Source organism: Canis lupus, chromosome 24 (assembly GCF_003254725.2).
Source record: "Canis lupus dingo isolate Sandy chromosome 24, ASM325472v2, whole genome shotgun sequence".
NCBI lineage: Eukaryota > Metazoa > Chordata > Mammalia > Carnivora > Canidae > Canis > Canis lupus.
This window is the reverse complement of record NC_064266.1, coordinates 46,077,203-46,098,287: the sequence shown is the minus strand read 5'-3', so window position 1 is coordinate 46,098,287 and position 21,085 is coordinate 46,077,203. Positions and strand designations below refer to the sequence as shown.

General features: G+C 62.7%; 1 protein-coding gene across 2 annotated transcripts in view; it reads right to left on the bottom strand.

The window, feature by feature from the left end:
• Positions 1–21,085, bottom strand: part of CDH4 (cadherin 4) — a 504,369-nt gene that overhangs the window by 40,564 nt on the left and 442,720 nt on the right. For both annotated transcript variants that reach the window (XM_025470591.3, XM_049100352.1), the window contains exons 5-6: positions 12,102–12,257; positions 3,143–3,287 (exon numbers count right to left, since the gene is read on the bottom strand). In XM_025470591.3, the coding sequence (XP_025326376.1) occupies positions 3,143–3,287; positions 12,102–12,257 (301 nt within the window). The remainder of the gene's footprint in view (positions 1–3,142; positions 3,288–12,101; positions 12,258–21,085) is intronic.

Genomic DNA, 21,085 nt, shown 5'->3' with positions numbered 1-21,085 from the left:
ACACCTGAGCGAGGTCCGAGGATTGCCCCAGGGTCATGGCCCTGAGGCCCAGGGACAGATGGCCCTGGGGTCGGTGTCCTGAGGCCCGGGGACGGCCCTGGGGTCAGCGTCCCGGCATGATCACACATGACGGTTCTGCATACCGTTGCCACTGGGGGAAGCGGTGAAGGTTTGCGGGGCGTCTCATGTCTTACACCCGCGTGTGTTGGCGCCTAGCTGGCATCCGGCTCCCTCTTCTGGAGCAACGATCCGGTTTCCTTTGGCGAATCCACGCGGGCCGCACGCTCAGGCTGTAGGACTGGGAGGGGCTAGACCCGGACTCTGTGGGTGCCTGAAGGGTGCTCACAGTCCTCGCCCGGCCGAGGGGACGCCCTCAGGCTGGGCACGTCTCCCCCCGCACCCAAGCCAGATCCCAGGGATCCGCGGCCGCCAGCAGGAGGTGGTCCCTCTCGGGGCGCAGCCGAGTCTGCGGCTGCTGGAGCGTCTTGTCCGCAGGCAGAGAGGCCTCCCTGAGAAGGAGCCAGCACCGGGACGGGAGGGTGGCCGCGGCTGGCAAGGCCCTGGCTGGTCCCACTCTGGCCACGGCCCCTGAGGCTGCCGCCCGCCTCTGCACCCCGCAGTTACGTGGGCCAGTGCGCTCCCTTTTCCAGGGGGGCTGTCGAAGACCCGGACGTCTCACAGCTGAGGTGGGAGTGGAGGACGCTCTTGGCCCCAAACCACAATGACCGCTGCCGCACCAAGCAGGACAGGCCACCCCGGGACTACCACACCCTCCGAGCCTCTCCGGTCCAGCGCCACCGGGGATTTCACGCCGTGGAGGGGCACCGGGGCCAGATCGTGGGGTGCACGTGGGCTCCGCCTGGGACCCCAGTCAAGAGTCACTCTGCTGGTGGCCCCAAAACGAACTACCCAAACCTTAAGAGACTTGTCTGTGTGAGTCAGTATTTGATACATCTTTCCGTGTTTCCCCCTTAGAACGTGCACGTGTGACCCTTCCCTCGCCCCTCACGCCAGAGAATAACCACTAACTTTCGGGGCGGGGTCTCCTCACCCCGCAAGGGCGCCATGTGATGCCCTTTGTTGTGGGGACTCGCCGGCGCACGGGAGGACCCCACGGAGACTATTTCGGGGCCTGGAGCTGCCCGCCGGCCCCCGGGATGCAGGGCGATGCTTTGGCGTCTACTCGGCCTCGACCAGCCTCATGCGGGGTCAGGGCGTCCAACGGCAGCCTGGTACGGCTCGTCCTGGGCTTGGCACAAAGCCGTGGGGTCCCCGTTCCCCTCTGAGGGCTGTTCCGGGATCACAGTCAGACGTGGGGTCCCCCAGGGACCCTGAAAGTCAGTCCACACGTAGTGCAAACTGTCCATGAAAGGCACAGGAGTGAGGGGGAGAGGGGCTCAGTCCTGGGGCGCAGCCGTCGGGGCTTCCAGGCCACGCATCCCAAGCAACGGTGGAGCTGGGGCCATGGGGTGGGGGTGGGGGCTCCAATCTCCAGGCTTAAAGGCTCATCAGGATTTTGAGGAGGAGACACAGCAATTTGCTGCTTTTGTCATGCTAATGAGCAAAGCACGTTTGGAAAGACTTTCTCCATCGATTTGTTTTAAAATGAGACGCGGGAGGTTTGATTCCTGACATCCAGGCGCCTCTGCAGGGTGGTGTGGGTCGCGGACAGGGAGGCCCGCCAGAAATAATGTCACATCCCGGCCCCTCACCGGCACCGGGCTGGCCTGCGTCTGTGATTCTGAGACAATCAATCGGAAACACAATTCACCTTGTTGAAGAAGCAGCCCCTGGAGATGGGGCTCTGACAACCTCCTCCGGGCGGAGACGCGATGATAAATGCTTGGCCTCGCGCTGTGCGGGCCGTGCGCTGACCCCTGGGCGCCGCTCCCAGCTCCTGGTGCTGGGGCTCCCGTTTGCCCAGAGCCACCGGCCTCCCCGGGAGCCCAGAGGCCCCCCTCCCGGGCCCAGGGACCCGCCCGCCCGCCGGGGCAGATCGCCCGCTTGAGCACCGACGCCCGGTACACGGGGTTCGCATCCGCAGGCGCGCTGTCCCCCAGCCACGCCGGGTGCTGCCGGCCGCACGGGTGCGCGTAGGAATAGCTGTCCCCTGCCTTCCAGTGCAGCTGGCGTCGTGCTTCTCCGTGGCTACTCCCGGCGGCCCCGGGGTGCCTGGCTCAGCTCCGCCGGCCCAACCCCGGCCACACGGTTGTCCCCAGGATGAGCCCCTGCCCGGCCCCGCAGGAGACCCCAGCGCAGGCTGCAGTGCACGGAACCCACCCCGGGGGCTTGTCTGCCCACAGCCCGGGCCCCCCCACGGAGACTGACCGGGGGGTGCGGTGGGCACTTCCAACCCACGCCAGGTGCCCTGCTGGTCCCTGGGCAAGGGCTAGCGTCGGCGGGGATCCTGGCCCATCCGCACCCAGGGGGCTGGGCCGCTTGCTTCACCTCCTCCGACCTTGCGCCTTGTCTTTGCTGCGGGGAGAGGGAGGGTGCCCACGTCTTGGGACTCAGGGGTTCTGACACGTGCTTGGCAAGGCCGTGGCACATGATCCCCCGTGGTCAACACCACGAATGCCAAATGGAAGTCTGGGCAGATCGGCCCTTGGGTCAGCCCTCCAGGGGACGGCGGGCACACGGCTCGTGTCTTGGGGCTGCGGGAGTCTGGCCTCTTCATGGGCTTCCCCGGGGGCTCGGAATAAAGGGAGAGTGTGGTGCGGAGACCTGGGAGGGCGGGTCTTCTCTCTGACCTCATCTCCTGCCCCAGGACCTTTGCCTATGCCTTTTCCTTCCTCAGGCTCCCTTCCAACACACCCCAACAGCCCTTATCTCCGAGTGGCTTCGTGGCACACCTCAGCCCTCTGCCTACAGGTCACCTCCACAGAGGGCCCCTCCCTGATTGACAGGCTCCTTCACAGTGCTCTGTGTCCCTTGGGTTCCTTCTGAGCCTGACCCTCAGCACAGTGGCATTACACGCTGGTCTTAGCCCGTCTCTTATCTGCAACGCCCCCTCTGCACCATGGAGCCCGTGAAGGAGGGGCCCTGCTCCCAGGTCACACGCCTGCTAAAAAATGCATCAGTGGGGGAGGCTGAGGGCCGTCGGGGCTCCCAGATCCTGGGGCCTCCTCGTCCACTGGCTCACCTGGCTTGGAGCCCTCGTCCACGGAGCCGTTGTAGACCTGGTTGATGAACTCGGGACGGTTGTCGTTCATGTCGATGACGTAGATGTACAGGTCGATGGGGTTCTCCACCTTGTTGCCGTTCATGTCCACTGCGTGGGCTCTGAGCTGGAAAGCAGCACAGACACCGTCAGCCTTGGGGACGGCCGCCGGCATGGCTGGCCCACTGCTCTGGGCTGGGGGTGACAGAGGGCCTGGGCCCCTCGGGGACGGTCTGGGCGGGGGTCAGCCCGGGGCACGTCACAAACTCCTCTGAGCCTCGGTGCTCTCTGCTGCAGAAATGGGGAAGGCCTCTTAGAGGAACCTCAGGTTTTGGATTTTTTTTTTTTAAAGATTTTATCTATTTATTCATGAAAGACGCAGAAAGAGAGGCAGAGACACAGGCAGAGGGAGAAGCAGGCTCCATGCAGGGAGCCCGATGTAGAACTCGATCCTGGGATTCCAGGATCACGCCCTGAGCTGAAGGCAGGTGCCAAACTGCTGAGCACCCCAGGGATGCACAATTTTTAGAATTTTTTAAAAAAGATTTTATTTATCTATCTGAGAAAGAGAGAGAGAGAATGGAGAATGTGAGCAGGGGTGAAGCAGAGGGAGAGGGAGAAACAGACTCCTCGTTGAGCGTGGACCCTGACTCGGGGCTCAAACCCAGGACCCTGAGGTCATGACCTGAACTGAAACCCGGAGTCAGATGCTCAATTGAATGAACCACCGGGCACCTCATTTTTTAAATTTTTCATTCATTCATTCATTCATTCATTCATTCATTCATTCATTCACCATTCATTCATTCATTCACTGAACCAATACCTGTCAAGGGCTTCCGTGTAGCAGGCACCGGTCGGGCCCTAGCCGTTGCTCAGTGGCCCAGCCGTGGCCCAGCCCTGGGGCTGCTCACCGAGGAGGGAGACGGACACCAGGAGGGGACAGACACAGGTACCCCAGGAACTGGCAGCGACCGGCTGGGGCTGGGGGGAGGCCAGGCAGGCCTCTTGGAGGAGGTGACGTTTGAGCTGGGGCTGGATGAAGGGAACGGGGAGAAGAGCAGGCATGGAGGGCTCCACAGGGGACATGGAGCGGCTGAGGTGGGGGTGGGGAGGCCGTGCGGGGAGAACGGGGTGAGGCGCTCTGCGAGGTCCCCCACCAGGGCTGGGACTGCTGCGCCGCTGTCTGCCGACACCCGTCCCTGTGAGCCGTTCACACGGCAGCTCCATGTCTCTGCGACAGGATGGCGCCATGCCAAGCGCTTGAGGCCTGTGGGTGCGATGTGTCTCCAGGCTGGGCAGCCACGCGGTCCTCTCCAGCCCCGCGGCTTGGGTTTGGTCCTGACAGCGGAATCGTACCCTTAACATGGGGGGTTTAAGGAGCAGCTGGAGGCTGGTGTCTGCCGGGAGGTGGCCTGTGTTGTTGCACAGACGCAGGTCAGGCCCGAGTCCTGGGGCCGCAGCCCGTGGGGCCACACGTGACGGCGCACTTGGTGCCTCGGCTCCGAGCACCGCATGGAAGGGTCGTGAGGCGCCGCTTGCGGTTTAGGCCGAACCCTGTGCCCCGTCCTGCAGGGACGCTCCTCCGGCGGCAGCCAGGTGACCCCTCATTGTGTCAAATGCAGCCAGGTGGCCGCGTGCCGAGTCGAGGTCGAGGAGCCGCTGAATCCAGGTCCTTGAGCTGCGATGACAGGTAGCGTCTTCTAAGGCACAACTGGCTTTGGCGTGGTCCGTAGCAGCAGCGGCAGCCTGGCGGTGAGGGGGTGAGGGCCGGGGGTCCTCCTGCCTCACCCCACTGCACCCCCACACTTTTTGTGACATTTGTGGCTTCTGTGGGGAGTCTGTAAGGCCCGCCCCTGCCATCTGCCTCGGGCTGGGCCTGCGCTGTGGGCCTGGGGGGTCCCGTCATCCGATGGCGCCTTCTGCTACCTGCCAACCTGAGCAGCTCATGCGAAGGGAAGTTCCTGCCCTGTGATGCCGTGAGCAGGACAGTTGTCCCTTCTCACCACGGGACGGAGACGGTGGAGCACGAACGCATGGGCTGGGGGCCGGGGGTCGGGTCCCTGTGGGGGCCGGAGGGGGAGGAACCGGGGTGCACCTGCCGCCTCGCGGGGGCTCGCTGTGCTCCGTGTTTTAACTGCAGGCCGCTGGCCTCCTCCTGGAGCACGGGCCGTGGAACACTCCACGCGGGCCCTGGACGCACCTGCGGGCGCCAGAGCCTTCCTGCCGTCGCCGGCACTGAGCAAGCGGCTGCTCAGGGCTGGGCAAGGGCCCCAAGCCCGCCTGTGTGACCCGCCTCAGCTTTCACTAGGACCCGAGAGACCAGTCCTGTCCTGACCTCTGTTTGACGGATGGGGAGCGAGACTCAGGGAGATGAGGAGGTTTGCCCGAGATGAGAGTAGTGGCAGGACTCAGTAGCAGGTCTTGTTTATGGAACCCTCAAAAGAACCTTCTAGAGAATCATCCTGCAAAGCAAACAGGGCCAGTCTTCATTTTGTGCATTTGTCCCAGGGTGACGGTGTCCACAGCTCATCAGTTTGCTCTCAGCAGGGAGATGGGTCTGAGGCGCCTGAGGCTGCGGGGGGTGGATCCCCAGATGTGGGTGCAATGGGGGGTCGCTCTGAGAGCAGGCCGCGTCCCGTGGCAGGGCTGACCTGTAGACGGGGGAACGTCTGGGTAGGAGCCGGCGGCCGGCGGGCGTCAGAGCCTCGAAGCGAAGGCAAGTTCAGTGCTCGGCTGCTGGCTTGAAAGCGGAGGGGGCCACGTGCCGAGGCCTGCAGGCGTCCTTAGGGGTGAGCGGGGCCCCGGTCCACACAGTGAGGAGGTGGGGATCTGACCTGCCACAACCTCGATGAGCAGGACCGACGACCCCAGGTAGGCATCACCTCGACTTCCACCTTGTGAGACCCTGAGGCAGAGCCCACTGGCTTCTGACCTCCAGAACGCGAGCCAGGAAATGGGTGTTATTTTAAGCCAGTAGGTTTGTGCTGGCTTGTTCTGCAGTGTAGACAGCTTGCATGCCTGGGGGCTGGCACTGCCACCCCAAAGGCTCTGGTGGGCGTCCTGTGAGGTGCACATCCTGAGACGGGGTCGCGCTGGAGTCTTACGAGGAGGGTGAGGCCCGCCTGGAGGGGCTTCCCAGCCCTGGGGGTCCCGAGCTGGAGAACCGAACATGAGCTTTCAATCCAGAATTCGGCAAATGGCACTGGTGGCTCCTCTGATCTGGGTCCCATGGTTTCCTGCTGACTTGTCACTCCAGGGGGGTGGGGAGGGGCTAGGGGTGATGCTCTGCAGGCCGCAGCCGGCGGTGGCTCCGGGAGACATGCCTCACTCTGAGGTGTGCCCGAGGAGGTGGAGGGGGCAGCCCTGCAGAGCTCATTTGCTGGTTCATGACGAGCAGGAGACATGCAATACGTGGCTGGATTTCCCATCTCCCAGGAGGGAACCTCAGGACGTGGTGGGAGAACAAGAGAACGTGGGCCAAGTGTCAAGATGAGCACATCACCCCGAGGCCCAGACGTGAGCCGAGTGTGCAGGGACAGGTGGACAGTGTCCCCTTGATGTTCTCTGCTTCCTCCCTGGCCGGCTTGGGTGAGGAGGGGCCGGCGCCTGCAGGGGACAGAGGTGGTTGGGGAGGACCGGGGCCTCCCCTCTGGGGCAGCATGTGACCCCGGATCCCCGGGGACTGCGGCCCGAGCCCTGGCTTTTCCGAGGGGGCCTGTTGCAGAGCCATCCGGCTGCAGATGCCGCGCGTCTCCTGGGCAGAGCCGGGCGGGGCGAGGCTTCGGAACCACGTCAGACACACGGAATGGACGGAGGGGGGGGGGTGCGTGTGCGCGGTGCACGGCCTGGGCTCCTCTGCACGATGTCAGCTGCCGCCTTGGCACTTGGTGGGTCGACATCCCGCCTTGAGCAAGGCGGCAGGCGACACTCGCTCCCTGGCGTGGCCTCGGCTGTCAGACGCTCCTTCGTGTCCTCTGGGCCGAGCCGTGAGTGGGCGGCAGGTCACCCCGGGGCCCTGAGTCTCTGCCGGGCGGTGGCACCAGCGGCTGGGGTGCGGCAGGAGGCCGGGCCACAGGGTTCCCGGGGAGCTGGCACCTCCAGCGCCGAGTCCGGTGAGAAATGCCGAGGAGGGACTGTTAGCCGGAAACACCAAAGGCAGGTCTGCCTGTGAGCTCAGGGTTTCCAAAGCAACGAAAGCGGATGCAAGGAGAGCCTGCCCGCCCCCCCCCCTGCGTGGGCGCCGTCGGGTGGGCTGCGGTCCGCAGGTGCAGGGGCCGTGTCCTCCGAGGCCGGCTTGGCCGAGAGCCCAGCGCGCAGGCCCGACGCCCCGCCTCACGCACCCGCGGGCACGGCTGCCCAGGCCGCACACTGCGGTGCCCAGGAGGGGCCGCTTCCCCGCCAGCTTGGCCACCGTGAGAACCCGAGGGACACGCACCCCCGTCTGCCCCCCCGGGGCCGTGCCTCCCCGCCCCCACGGCCGCCGCGCTCTCTGCCGTGTCTCTGCTCCGTCTCATCTCCCTGTGATTCTCTCTCTGGCGCTGTCTCTGTCCCTTTGTCCGTCTCAGAGTCTTGCCGCAGTGGGGGCCGACCCGGGAGCTGCCTCTCCGTCCCCAGCGGCGCCGCAGACGTGAGTGGACGGCCCGTGCCGCCGGGTGGGAGCCCGCCGCCGGGGGGGAGGGCGCGTCTCTGGCTGCCGGAGCACCGTGCGGCTGGCTTGTTGGTTCAGCGACCTGCCGTGTGGCTCATGTGGGAGGCGCTCCACCTCCACTCCCCAAAGCCGGGATCCTGCCGTCCCAGCGCTGGGCCTGGGGTGTCAGCACGAAGGTGGGCGGGGGGTGAGGTGCCGCCAACACCGAGCCGCCGTCTCGGGGGGCCCAGGAGCCGGGGGCCTCCAGGAGTGGCCGTTGGCGTGCAGTGGCTCTGGGGCTGTGTGCACCGGGGCCTGGACGGCCCCGCAATCCTTGGCCCAGATGGGGGCCCCCACTTCACCTTGCACCCACAGCCGGAAGCCGTAGGCGGCCTGGACGTCCGGCTGAGCGGGGCCTCCCCGGGGCGGCCTCTCCCCGCCAGGCTCACCGGCCCGCGGGGCAGCCTCCCAGTCTGGAAGCCAGAGAAGACACCTGCAGGGACGGCAGGGGTCGCTGGAGCCCCAGGGAAGGCGGGAGCGATGCCGGTCCGAGAGCGCCCCGTCCCAAGCCGCCAAGCCCGGCCTGACACTCCAGCGCACGCCCGACAGGAGCCGGGCCAGCCCCGCTGTCAGGGCCCCGGAGAGGCAGAGGCTGCGCTCCTCGGCCCAGGAGGACGGCTCTAAGCGGCCGCGGTAATTAACGACAAATCTGTCTAATCTCAAACGAGGTGAACATGATCATCAGCAAGTGGCCTCCCTGTGGGGCCGTCTGGACACAAAGCTCTCCACGGTGGAGGAGGCTCTGCAGGTCACGGGCTAACCAGGGACAAACGGCACAGGGGCACCCGAGCAGGTGGGCTGCGCGGCCAGGGAGCAGCACCCCTTCCTTCTCTTCTGGAAACATTTGCTCCCTTTAGACTCCAGGACACAAATGCAGGGTAGACAGACAGCAGGGAGGAGGAGGAAAGGGAGGAGGAAGAGGAGGAGAGGCAGGGAGGAGGGGGAGAGGCAGAGAGGGGGAGGGGGGGAGGGGAGGAGGGGGAGGGGGAGGGGAGGAGGAGGGGGAGGAACAGGGAGTAGGGGTAGGGGAAAAGGGGGAGGAGGATGGGAGGAGGAGGGGGGAGGAGGAGAGGGAGGGAGGAGGAGGAGGGGCAGGGAGGAGGCAGAGGGGCAAGGAGGCAGGACAGGGGAGGAGGGGCAGGGGGAGGGACGGTGCATCCCCAGTGTCTGGCCCCGAGCAAGGGTTTGCTCTGGGAACAACCACACCTCATTTCCCCAGTGCCTCAGAGGAGGCCTGGGAGCCCCTTCCAAGGGGGGAAGGCACCCCTGAAATTGCCTGCCCAGAAGCCAGCGGCCAAGTGTGCCTGAGTGTCAGTGCCGCCCGCTTCTGGGGCCTATGTCTGCGTGTTTTCCTCCACATTCCCTGGGCCGTGAACAAAATCATCAGTCTGGCTCAGAAAAGATACGATGATTTTCTTTCAGATACTCAGGCATCCAAGGGAGGAAGCTCTTTTTCCAACCAGCTAACAAGACCATCCACTTCCCTTATATCCCTTCTCTCTGACCCTGGCCCCCACCGTTTGAGGGGCAGCCAGGACAGCACCCACATGCCCATTTCCAGCGGCGTCTCTGGGGCAGGATGCAGACGCACGTCAGTGCCCACATCCACTGTTCTCAAGGCCTGTGGTCTGAAGAATCTGGGGACACAGCCTTTCTTAGGGGCTTCAGGACAAAAGGCTTTGATGCCTCTTAATCCCACCACAGGGTAAGCTCTCCCTGAGTGGGGCTGTGTTTACTCATGTTGTCATTGCAGGCCTCCTGCCGAGCACAGGGCCTGACACATACTGGGTGCTTGGGAAATGTTCCCTGGATCAGTGGATGGATGGATGAGTGGATGGGTAGATGGATGGATGGGCAGATGTGTGGACGCAATGGATGGATGGAGGGATGGATGGAGGGATGGATGGATGATGAGCAGATGGATGAGGAATGGATGGAGGGAGGGATGGACAGAGAGATGAGTAGATGGATGGATGCATAGATGGATGGAGGAATGGATAGATGAAGGAAGGGTTGAATGGATGGATCAATGGATGGATGGGCAGATGTGTGGATGTAATGGATGGATGGATGGATGGATGGATGGATGGATGGATGATGGATGGACAAATGGATGAGTAGATGGATGGAGGCATAGATAGATGGAGGAACGCATGGATGAAGGAAGGGATGGATGGATGGAGAAATGGATGGGTGGATGGATGGATGAGTAGATAGACGGAAGAATGGATGGATGGATGGATGGAGGAGTGGATGGATGAAGGAAGGCATGGGTGGAAGAATGGATGGATGGATGAATGAGTGGGTGGGTAGATGGATGGATGGGCAGATGTGTAGACAGAATGGATGAATGGAGGGATAGAGGGATGGATGGAGGGATGGAGGGATGGATGAATGATGAGCAGATGGATGAGGGATGGATGGAGGGAGGGATGGACGGAGGGATGAGTAGATGGATGGATGCATAGATGGATGGATGGATGGATCAATGGATGGATGGGCAGATGTATGGATGGGATGGATGGATGGATGGATGGATGATGGATGAACATATGGATAAGTAGATGGATGGAGGCATAGACAGATGGAAGAATGCAAGGATGAAGGAAGGCATGGATGGAAGAATGGATGGATGGATGGATGGATGGATGGATGAGGGATGAAGTGGGATACACAAGAGGTAAGAGTCTGGGTGAATGAGTCATAGTTTCTCCTAGAAGCTGCTGTGTAGAGGGATGTCTGGGACTAGTGAACTGGGGATTTCTGGAGCTGTGAGCCTGACTTTGATTCCACACCCGTGTCGCTACTCCTTGGAGAAAACCATAGGGCTGGAGCTCCTCATCCATGTCAATTAGCCTCTGTGCAGCTGAACCCACTCGGGACTCGGGCAACCAGTCTGAGACAGGAAACCCTTGTGACTAAGAGAGGGTGGACCAGCCTCCTAACCCAGAGTTCCCCAGGTCCAGTCAGCCTAGCACCCAGCCTCTGGTGGGGTGTCAGGGGTCCCTCAGGGGAGGCCACCAGTTGTCAACGACTGAGTCATCCTCTCCCACCAGCTCCCTCCCTCTGTAGTTGGTTGGTGCACACGCCCTGAGGCCCAGGCTCTGTTCTTGGCCCTGGGAGGTGGTATGGCCACGCGGATACCACGCGGAGCCCTCCTGCCAGGACCCGTACATAATGGGCCCCGCGCAGATGACCAGACAGCAGCAGCCGTGTTGGGCCAGTCAGCGCGGTGGGCTGAAGCCAAGTGAGATTTGGCTGATGGCAGTCGCATCGGGGCAAGAAGCTGAGAATCTGATCCTCTCAGATGATGGCTCACTTCCAGACTACAGCTGATGCCTGGGTGTTCGGGTATCACGATGACAACTACAAACATGCACTCTGGCCCCACTGTGCGCTGGGCCCTGTTCTCCACGCTTCACGCAGGTTAATCCCCGAGTCCCCCCGCCTGGTGAGGAGGCTGTGGTCCTCACCTCTGCCTTGGGCTCGTGCTGCCTCCAGCTGGTGCAAACCTGCATCCAGCAGACGAGGAGGCAGGGTCTGGACGAGGGACTGGCCGTGAGGGTGGAAGACACCTGCCGCCTCCACCTGAGCTCCGGGATCCCTCTCCCCTGAGCCGCCACATCAGGGAGCCCCGGCAGGGGAGCAGCCAGGAGCCTCCGGGTGCCGATCTGCAACCTGGATTTTTACTTTGTTTTTTTTTTTTTTTTTTAAGATTGTATTTATTCATGAGAGACAGAGAGACAGAGACAGAGACACAGGCAGAGGGAGATGTAGGCTCCATGCAGGGAGCCTGATGCGGGACTTGATCCCGGGACCCTGGGGTCATGCCCTGGGCTGAAGGCAGATGCTCAGCCACTGAGCCGTCGAGGTGCCCCTAGATTTTTACCTGAGTTTCTCTCTGCAGGCCCAGCTCTGAGATGGAGCTGCTGTAGGAGCGTTACCCCAGGGCTGGGGAGGATGGGGGTGCTGATAGGGCCCGAGTGTGCCCGGCGGCCACGGGAATCTCCCCCACAGGACTAACCAGCTCTCGGAGCACACGTGGACCAGGGCTTCTTCTAGACCAGGCGTCCTTCCAGCGTGGCCCCAGACCGTGCTGGCCCGGGACCGTGTGAGAGGTGCGAACTCTTGCGCCCGCCCTGAGTGCACCGAGTGAGAAGCCCCAGGAGGTGCCAGCCGCGTGGGTAATTCCGGTACAGGCTGGCGCCCGCGTTCCCCCCGAGGTAGGAGCCCAGGGCCCGAGGTACTCACGTGGTAGGAGGCTCGCTCCTCCCGGTCCATGGGCCGAGTGACGTACATCCGGCCGGACATGGAGTCGATGCTGAAGACCTCCATGGGGGGCTGGTCGGCGCCCACGCCCGTGATGCTGTAGCGGATGGGGATGTCGTTGTCTTTGTCGGAGCGGATCTGGAAGGAGGAGCGAAAGGAGAGGAGCGTCACCCTGCAGCGGGGAGCAGGGGCCACGCGTCTTAAACGTACCCTCATCCAGCCCCTGATGTCCTGGCCCCGGGCCCGCCCGAGGCGCTCTGGGAGCACAGCTAATGCCTTGTCCGCTTTGGGAACCGGCAGGGCAGTCGGTGGGCAGGAGTTACGGATGCCACCAACCACACGTCCCGGGGCCCGCGAGGTCACGGGGAAAGACGAGACACGGTATTCCAAGTTCAAATCTGTGCCAGGAGCGAGGGACACGGGGCGGAGACCGACAGCACCGCAGAGGAAGGCAGGGAACGCGGTGCGAGGTGGCCCGGGCCCTGACGCAGACGCTCCTCGCGTCCACCATCGCGTGGGGAATGAGGAAGGAGGGACGCGGAGCGGCCGCTGCGGAGTCCAGAGGGAAGAAAGGTGGGGACGCAGCACGCTGACACCCCGAGTCTTCATCTGTGTCCCTGTCTTCTCGCTCCTTCGATGGAGGCACCAGAGGACAGGATCCGGTCCCTGAGGGGAGGACGTCCAGGCGGGGCTGGGGCAGAGAGGCCCGGGTTTCACCCTGAAGCCTGTCGTCGGGATGGCAGAGGTGTTTTCACAGAGAAGCTGGGCGTCGCTGAAAAGACATAACGTTTCCGTGGCTCCCGCGTCGAGTCCGTGAGCGAGGTCGGACTGTGGGAGGGCAGGGGTGGCGCACAGCCCCGCGCGCTGCAGGGCCCAGGGGGCCGGGGGCCAGAAGGGACACTGGCAGAACTAAAACTAAGGCGTACGGCGTGGCGACAGTTGGCGACGGCACTCCTTGTGGGCATCACTCCGTAAGGCAGATAGTTGCCGAGTCACCCGGCGTCCAGGTGTGCGGCGCACGCCTGCGGTTAGTGTAATTCTGCACGTGAACTCGACTTCAACGGAAAATGCAGAAAATAAAAATAGGATGCGCCCCTTCCGCCTGGAGGAAGCGAGAGCTCTAGCGATGAGGGGCGCCCGACGGGAGCGGAAGGTAACCGGCTTCTCTGGGCCGTGGGATAATGAACTGCAGAGGGCGGTTGGGAAGGCCAAGCGAACAGACTGGAACTCGGCGTTGAACACGGCTGACTCTCGGTCGCGGCTCTGGGCCGCGCTGGTCCACTTCTACGAGGATGGCTCGATGAGGACGGCCCGGGCCCGCAGCGCGTTTCCGCTGCCTTGTGGCGTCCGTGACGCCACCGTCCCTTCTCCAGGTGACCTTGCGGCGAGCGTACAAACGGTACGTGAAACACGTAGCACACGCGCTAAGTGCTCGCCGCCTGTTTACCTTGCCGGTAAGGCTTCTGCTCGACTGGGCGGCTGGCACTTAGGTTTTTGGGGAGTCAGAAGTCAGTATGCGGATTTCTGGCTGTGCCGGGGTCGGGCTCGGACGACCCTGCATCCTTCAACAGCTTTTTTTTGTCAACAAGCCCCGGAGCCATGACCACGTTTTATAAGGCAGTGGACGGCGGTGGAAGGCTCCAGTTCTACAGAGCAGGGCTGGCCGGGACGTTTTATTACGAGACTGCAGTGAAAACTGAATGAAGACCCCCTCCCCCTGCCGCCCCCCACCCCGAGCTCATGGCATGGAGGACTGGAGGTGCGGGGCGGGCACCCCGAGTGGGGGCGGCCCACGGGGCACACATCCCAGTCTGCATTAAGTGGGTCACGGGACGAGCCGGACAGCACAGTGACGGCAGCTCCCCCCCCCCCACTGCTCTCTGCAACCTGCTGACCGCACGTCCCCGAAGTTCTCATCACAACAAGTGTTTTTTTGTACCCACGTAGGTGACACATGTTGAGTGGACGTCTTGGGTGATGCTTTGGAGATGCACCCCCTCCCCCACCCCCACCGCATGCCATCCCCCTCCCCCTCCCCACCTGCTCCTCCCCCAGGTGGCGAGGACCACCTCTGCTCCCATCTCCCACCTCCCGGCTCTCCCTGGCTCTGCCCTGAGCAGCACACCCCCAGCAGGGTCGCCCGCAAGGCCACTGAAAGAATGGCAGGGGCTGGGGCTGAGGGCACACGTCCCGCCAAGCTGGCCGCCCCGGCCTCCTGCAGGCGATGACACGCTGGGCCCCAGGTCGGGCACCCCAGGGCCGGAGTCCACCCGGTCCTCATCAGCTGTCCCTCGCCTGCCCATCAGGTGGCGTCCTTCAGGCACAACAGCCCCATCTGAGCGTCCGAGGGCAGGTGCTCCTTCCGGCCACCTGGCTCCATCCCTGTGGTTCACAGGAGGGCAGCCCTTCATGGCCCGTGGCTGAGCACCGCCTCTTCTCCCCACGGGAGTTTGTGGCCGCTGGGTAGGTGGGGCAGCGGCGACCAATCTGGGTCCCCGAGAGGGAGCCCCCTCCTGCCGCCTGCACCTGCGCTCCTGCTCGGGGTGTGGGGAACCCAGTGCAGCAGGTAAGACCCGGTGGCGGAGACGGGAGCTGCCCGATTACTGTCAAAAACTCGAGGCTAGCTGCCCTTGAAGCACCGGCTGCCTCTGGGAGCGAGGAAGGTTCTAGAGAGGGCGGTGAGCTCGGCACTCGAGGACGCACCAGGCCCCGGCAGAGGGGCTGGGCTGCGCTGGACTGAGCAGGTCCCCGGTGGGGGGCAGCAGTCGAGGCGGGGGCTGCAGCAGCCGGGGGCACAGCCCACCCTTCACGGGGAAATTTAATTATAAAACCACTGAAAAGAACCCGCCTCATATTTAAAGAGGTTTTATTTTTTTTGCAAAGAAATCTCATTACATTTTGACCACTGGGTGCCTCTGCCGAATCTCCCACGTGCCACTCTGCGGGCGCGTCCGGGGCTCCCGCCGGCTCGGGATGCTCTGAGCTCCCCCACGGGTTCCCACATTAAGAAGAAATACTGTACAAATGAATTCACCAGATCGGGGGAGAGCAGTTTCCCCGTGATTTGTGTCTGGAAAATGAGAAAAACATCACAGCAGCATATGATAGGGCCATGAATAAAGAACACAGACAGGCATCTCCATCACCCACCTCACTTTTACGACACCACGGAGAGTTATGCTCTTTTGCATTTGTTATTAAAGGACAGAACAGATGGTAAAAGGTTAGTTTAAAGTGACGCCTGCATTAAAGTAACTTACGGCGCCGGGCGCTGGTGTTCACCCAGGGGCTCGTGCCCGGAAGGCCGGCCCGCGTCCTTAGGAAAGGCCGGACGAGACAAGGCTTCTGGCAGAGGCTTCCCCAAGGACGAGGTATTTGCCTAATCGCAAATGAACTTGAAACCGAGAAAAGTCGCTGCGTGTGGTTGTGAATCGCAAACACCTTGGAGGTTTATTCCCGGAGCATCGAAGGGGAGAGAATCTCGGCCAGACCCCAGCAGGGAAGGCCCCACGCCAGGAGATGAGGGCGCCCGCTGCGGGGAGGACTCGGGGCTTCCGGCTGCGGCCCCGGCCCCTGCCCCCCGGCTGGCCCGAGGCCCCCCAACATCACCCTCACCGCGCCGTGGACGCTGCCCTGCCCTCCCTCGGCGCGTGCCTGCGGGACCCCGGGCACCGAGAGAAGCGATGCCCTCTTAAGTCCACAGAGAAAAATTGTGATAAAGATTGTTGGAGCAGGAGTAGGGAAAAGAGGCTCCAGGGGGATGACGTGGGGCAAGTTTCACATGGAATGTTTGGTCTCGTCCGCTGCCTCGTACGGTTAGGGGCACGCACACCTTGCACACATGCACGCACCCACCACCTACACACGAAGACACACACCTTGGACACACGCACGCACACTTGCAAGCATGCACACACAGACATGCATGCACACATGGACACACCTGCACACACACACACACACACACACACACACACACACACACGGCTGGATCTCCTCTCCCCTCTGGCTCCCGGCGTCCTGGAAGGTGCCGGTTCCATGCCCTCAGGGCTTCGCTGGGCCGTTACGTGGCCTCCCCGGCGCTCCTGCCCTAACATTTCGAAGCTGCTTCCAAGTCCTTAGGATGAAGCTCTTCCGTGAGGATGTAAATCTTCAGTGAAGTGTTCCAGCTCTTTCTCCTCAATTGGGATTAAACCTGGAGACTTTCCCAGGGAAACAGATTGCACACCCTCGTTTTCGTTACCTGTTGGGACTTCTGACTGCAGTGGTCCTCACTCCTCCCCGCCTCAGATGCTTGAGTCATGACAGCAGCTGCGCACCCGCCCCCCGGCCCCGGACCACGTGGGACGCAGGCGGATCTGCGCTCGGCCTCGGCTGCAGGCACCCAGGAGAGGCCACTGTCTTTTAAAAACTTGACTCCCACCAGAGTAGAGTCCAGGGGTAGGAGAACTGTTTCACTAGATGCATCTGTAGCCCCCATGTGGCCGCAGCGGGGCCTCAGCTCTGACTGCTGGGGCTTCTTGATGTTCAGGCGACAGAGAATCAGGGTCACCTCAGGCTTTATGTGTCTACTGTCCTGTCTGCTTCCTGTGAATGCTCCCCCTCCCTCCTCTCCCTCCTCTCCCTCCTCCCCCCTCCTCCTCCCCTCCCTGCCCCCCTGCCCAGGTGAGCACTAAGGGCGGTCAGCACTCTTCCCCGGCCTGGCCTGAGGAACACAAACAGGACAGGCTCTGTCTCCCGGGACAGCGTGCGCACCTGGCACCACGCACACAGTGATGCTCACTGAACCCTGCATGAGCACAGGACACCAGGGCATACTGCCTGGAGGCAGGGGGCAGAGGGATGGGCACACAGGTGGCCAGGGTCACCGCCAGGGGCCGTAAGGAAGACCAAGGCCGTGGCAGGTGGGCGGTGGCAGGAAGGGCTTCCTAGAGGAACCGGCTTTTCTGAGCCCAGAGGATGAGGAAGGAAGCGTGCAGAGAGGTGTGGGGAGTGAGGCCTGAGGGGGCATCAGGGAGGGGTGCGGGGGCAGTGCAAGGTTGCTGGGGGGGGGGGAGAGGAGGAGGGAGGGAGAGAGGGGGAGGGAGGGAGAGAGGGAGAGGGAGAGAGAGAGGTCCACCTGGAGGCTTCACAGCTGGATGAGAGAGGAAGGAAAAAGAGCAGAGAAATGAGAGAGGGAGGGGAGCCAGGCAGAGCAGCGAGGTCTGGTCACCCCCCACCTCCCCCAGAGTGGAGCCCAGAGAGAAGGGGGGTGCCCCTTTCCCCAGGAAGCCCTGCTGGCCCCTGTCCTGCCCTTGCAGGGGCTGGCACACGGCAGGGCATGCTCCCCCCGTGCCCCATTGGGGTGGCAGGATGGGGCTGGCAGTGGGATGGCCCGTCCTCAACCCCATCCCGACTGTGTTCCTCTTGGGCCTCTGCCCAGACGAGGGCTTCCTCCTACCCTCCTTCTGCCCCCGAAGCCTCCCCGTCAGCTCTGAAGGAACTTCCTCCCCATCCCAGAGCTTCCCGGGGGTCACCAAAGGGGGATCCCACAATGTCGGGCCCACCAGACCACCTTGTCCGTCCGTTCTCCCTACCGGGCACCGAGGACCCGAGGGGCCAAGGGGTTGGACAAAGCTCCACGAGGAACTGGGGACGGAGATGGAGTCACGGGCCTTCCTGAGGAGCCTCTGAACGCAGCTGGGGACGCCGAGGACGCGGGGCCCGCCCGGACATCTCCGGGACACCGGTGCCACGCTCCTGGCTGCCGCCTCGGGGTGCGGGGACTCTGGAAGGCTTCGGGGGAATCTGGGCGGGGGAATCTGGGCGGAGAGCTTCCCTTGGGCTGCTCTTGCAAGCAGCTCCCGCCGCGTCTAACCAGAGCCCTCGGCCGCCGCGCTGGGGAGGACGCGGGGCCTGGCCATGATCAAACTCTTCTCATCAGATTAACAGGACCAACTTGGGGCGCGGGCAAGTAAGGGTTCCTCCCTTCCCTCGACTCTTCCTTGACTCCCCAACATCACGAGGCTCGAAGCTGTTTGCCTTTCTTGCATTTTGTCGAGTATTTTCATGTGTGATAAAATCCAGCCTTCGATTATTTTCAATTAGGTTCTTGTAATGAACAGAAAAACCCAGACTGTGATAGGAAAAGGCATTTGTTGTGTGGCATCGACACTATTACACGTTACCATTCACAATTACTTTGAGTTTTACAAATCACGAAAAGAATCCTCAAAGCCATACGAATGCTAATGAAAGCCATGAATATGTTCTTACAAAATTCGCCTGGTGGGGAAGAGTGAATTAGATGCTTCTCAAAAATGCCCTCCAGGTTGCACCAAATTAATAAAGACAGGTAGCTACTTAATTCGCGTTAGAGAAGATAGTACTGCTAGCAATGGGGCGACGCGGGGTCCCCTCCTGCCTCTTCTGGTAACAGAGGCCTGGCGTCCTCTGGGGGGTCATCGTTCCCCATCGTGCGTGTGCGGTCTCAGGGGGACGGTCAACACGGCCTGCCCTCCCCCCAGCCAACAGGCAGGCCCACCGGCCAGGTGGGACAATCAGCTTCTCTTTCCTAAACGTGGATCTTTTTTTTTTTTTTTTTTAAGAATTTTTAAAAACTTACTTATTTTAGAGAGAAAGAGAGAGGTGGAGAGAGCATGAGCACGAGTCAGGGGGAGGGCAGAGGCAGAGGCAGAGGGTCTCCTGCAGACTCCCCACCGAGCACAGGGCCCGACCCGACCTGGGGCTCCATCCCACAGCCCTGAGATCATGACTCGAGCCGAAACCAAGAGTCGGAGAGTCGGACGCCAACCCAGTGAGCCACCCAGGCGCCCCCTCCAACGTGGATCGGAATCAAGAATGAGTCGGGGTGGGAGATGTGATGGGGGCCCCTCCACTACGGTGCCATCTCCCTGTCAGGCCGCTGGGGGCCACCGGTTGGCCTGCCTTCCCTCCAGCCCTTGGCCGCCCGGGAGCCTCCCGGCCTGCTCTTCCTGCTTTAGAAGCTGGATGGTTCCCTGAGGCCTTAGGGTCAAGACTCCATCTGACCCCTTAGCCCCGGGCAGGTAAGTGCTAAGCAGAGGTGAGGTCCCCGGGGGGCTCGGGCCTCAGCCCACGGTACCTCCCCCTCGAGCATGACCTCTCGATCCTGGTGTCCGTGCGGGGTTCCCTACGGCGGAGACCGAGACAAGGATGCTTATGTAGCGATGACTGGGAAGAGGAGAAGGGGCAAGAGCGAAGAGAGACGTGGTGTCAGCCGGGGTCTGGCTCACCTCATCCCACAGGGGGGCGGGGGGGCGTGGTCGTGGCGTGTGACCTGCAGCGGAGGGAGCCCAGCCTCGGGACAAGGGGGCTGGTTTTAGTGGGCCGGTCCAGGGCGGGGGGCGGGTGTCTCCCCTGTGGCCTGGTCTGACCTCCGTGGGGGCGTCTGTGCACCGCTGGTGAGACCCAGCGCAGGAGGCGAGGGCGGGGGCCCGCGGGGGTCTGAGCATCACCAGCGCTGCTGGCCACACCTGCTCAGCTGTCTACACCGCCCTCGCCGTCACCAGCTTTTTCTTTTCTTGTGGTTGACGGCCTTCTGTGCGCCGCTCGGCCGTCCGCGCAGGAGAGAGGGTCACTCGGGGACTCCCAGCAGCTGGCCGGAGGGGAGGGGCGTTGGGGCAAGCGCAGGTGCCTGGAGGGCCTCCTGGAAGAGCAAGCGGCTCCGAGCAGAGCAGGTGGGGGCAGATCCGGGGCTTTGGGGGCCGCTCCCACCTCACTACGAGCACCGTCGTGTGCACGGAGCCAGAGCCGGGAGGCCGCCCCTTCCCATGACTCCCGCAAGGAATACCCTGGTCTGTCTGGAGCCCACGGCCACGGAGGAGCCAAGCTCTTCTCGGGGCCACCGCCTCAGTCCCATCAAGTCGGGGGTCAGCGGGACGGATGACAGGACACGAGAACCTGCGGGCTGAGCGCTTCCCCACACTTGTCATCACACCTCGCTGGTGGTCAGTCTGGTGTTCCAGGCGAGGAGCCCGGGTCCGGGTTAGCGCGTGTTCCCTGCCTGCGGCTGGGGGGCCCTGCCCACACACTCACGGGAGTGACCCTGCTGGCACCAACATGTCCTCCCTATTCTGCGTACCCTGTTCCTCCGGCCCGGCTCCCCGGGACACCGGAGAGGCCCCCCAGCTCCCCACCTCGGTCAAGTCAAGTCGCGAGTCCTCTGTTTTCTTGTCCTCACCTGGAAACGGGACTCTGATGACGATTAAGTACTGTGCTTCCTCAGTACTGAGGGCTGAGTGCTATGATTATTCAGCTTCTTACATGGTGCTTAGTCAGTACCAAGTAGAGTACTGTGCTTGTCCAGTACTAAGTACCATGTTTGGTCAGTACTGAGTGGGTACTACGATTCCTCAGTACTGTGCTGAGTCACTAACGAGGGCTAAGTATTGTGCTTTGTCGCAGCTCAAGCGATGCTCCCAGCACGTACTGGGACTCCCAGGCCCTCTCTGTTCCTGGTCCCTCCCACTTCCATGGTCACACAGTACTGAGCTCTTGCTTTGCTCCAGGGACCCAGAGAGGGGCCACGCTGGGCAGTGGCGGGGGTTACCAGGTGGGCCGGGGCCCCGGGGAGGGCAGCGCACTGCTGGCGGGTGCCCCTGTGTGACGAGCACGGGGACTCGGAGCCCCTGTGCCACGCTGGCAGCCCCGCGGTGCTCGGCCGTCACAGCCCACGCGCGGGCGGCAGGCCTGGCTGCAGGCACAGCGCCTTACTCTGCTCTGGGACGGGGCAGGCGTTTCCAGAAAGGGGGAGCCTCCTACACCCAGGGATTTGAGCAGAGGTGCTGGAAGCAGCTTCCCTGGGACTCTCCCCCTGAGTTTTTACTGCCCCCGAGAACTGCCAGCCTTTAAAAGACACGGCTGTGACTCGGGAGTGGGCCTGAAACTGAGGCCGTGTCTCCACCGTCACTAGGAGAAATCCATCACCAAGATTCAGCCTTTTCATT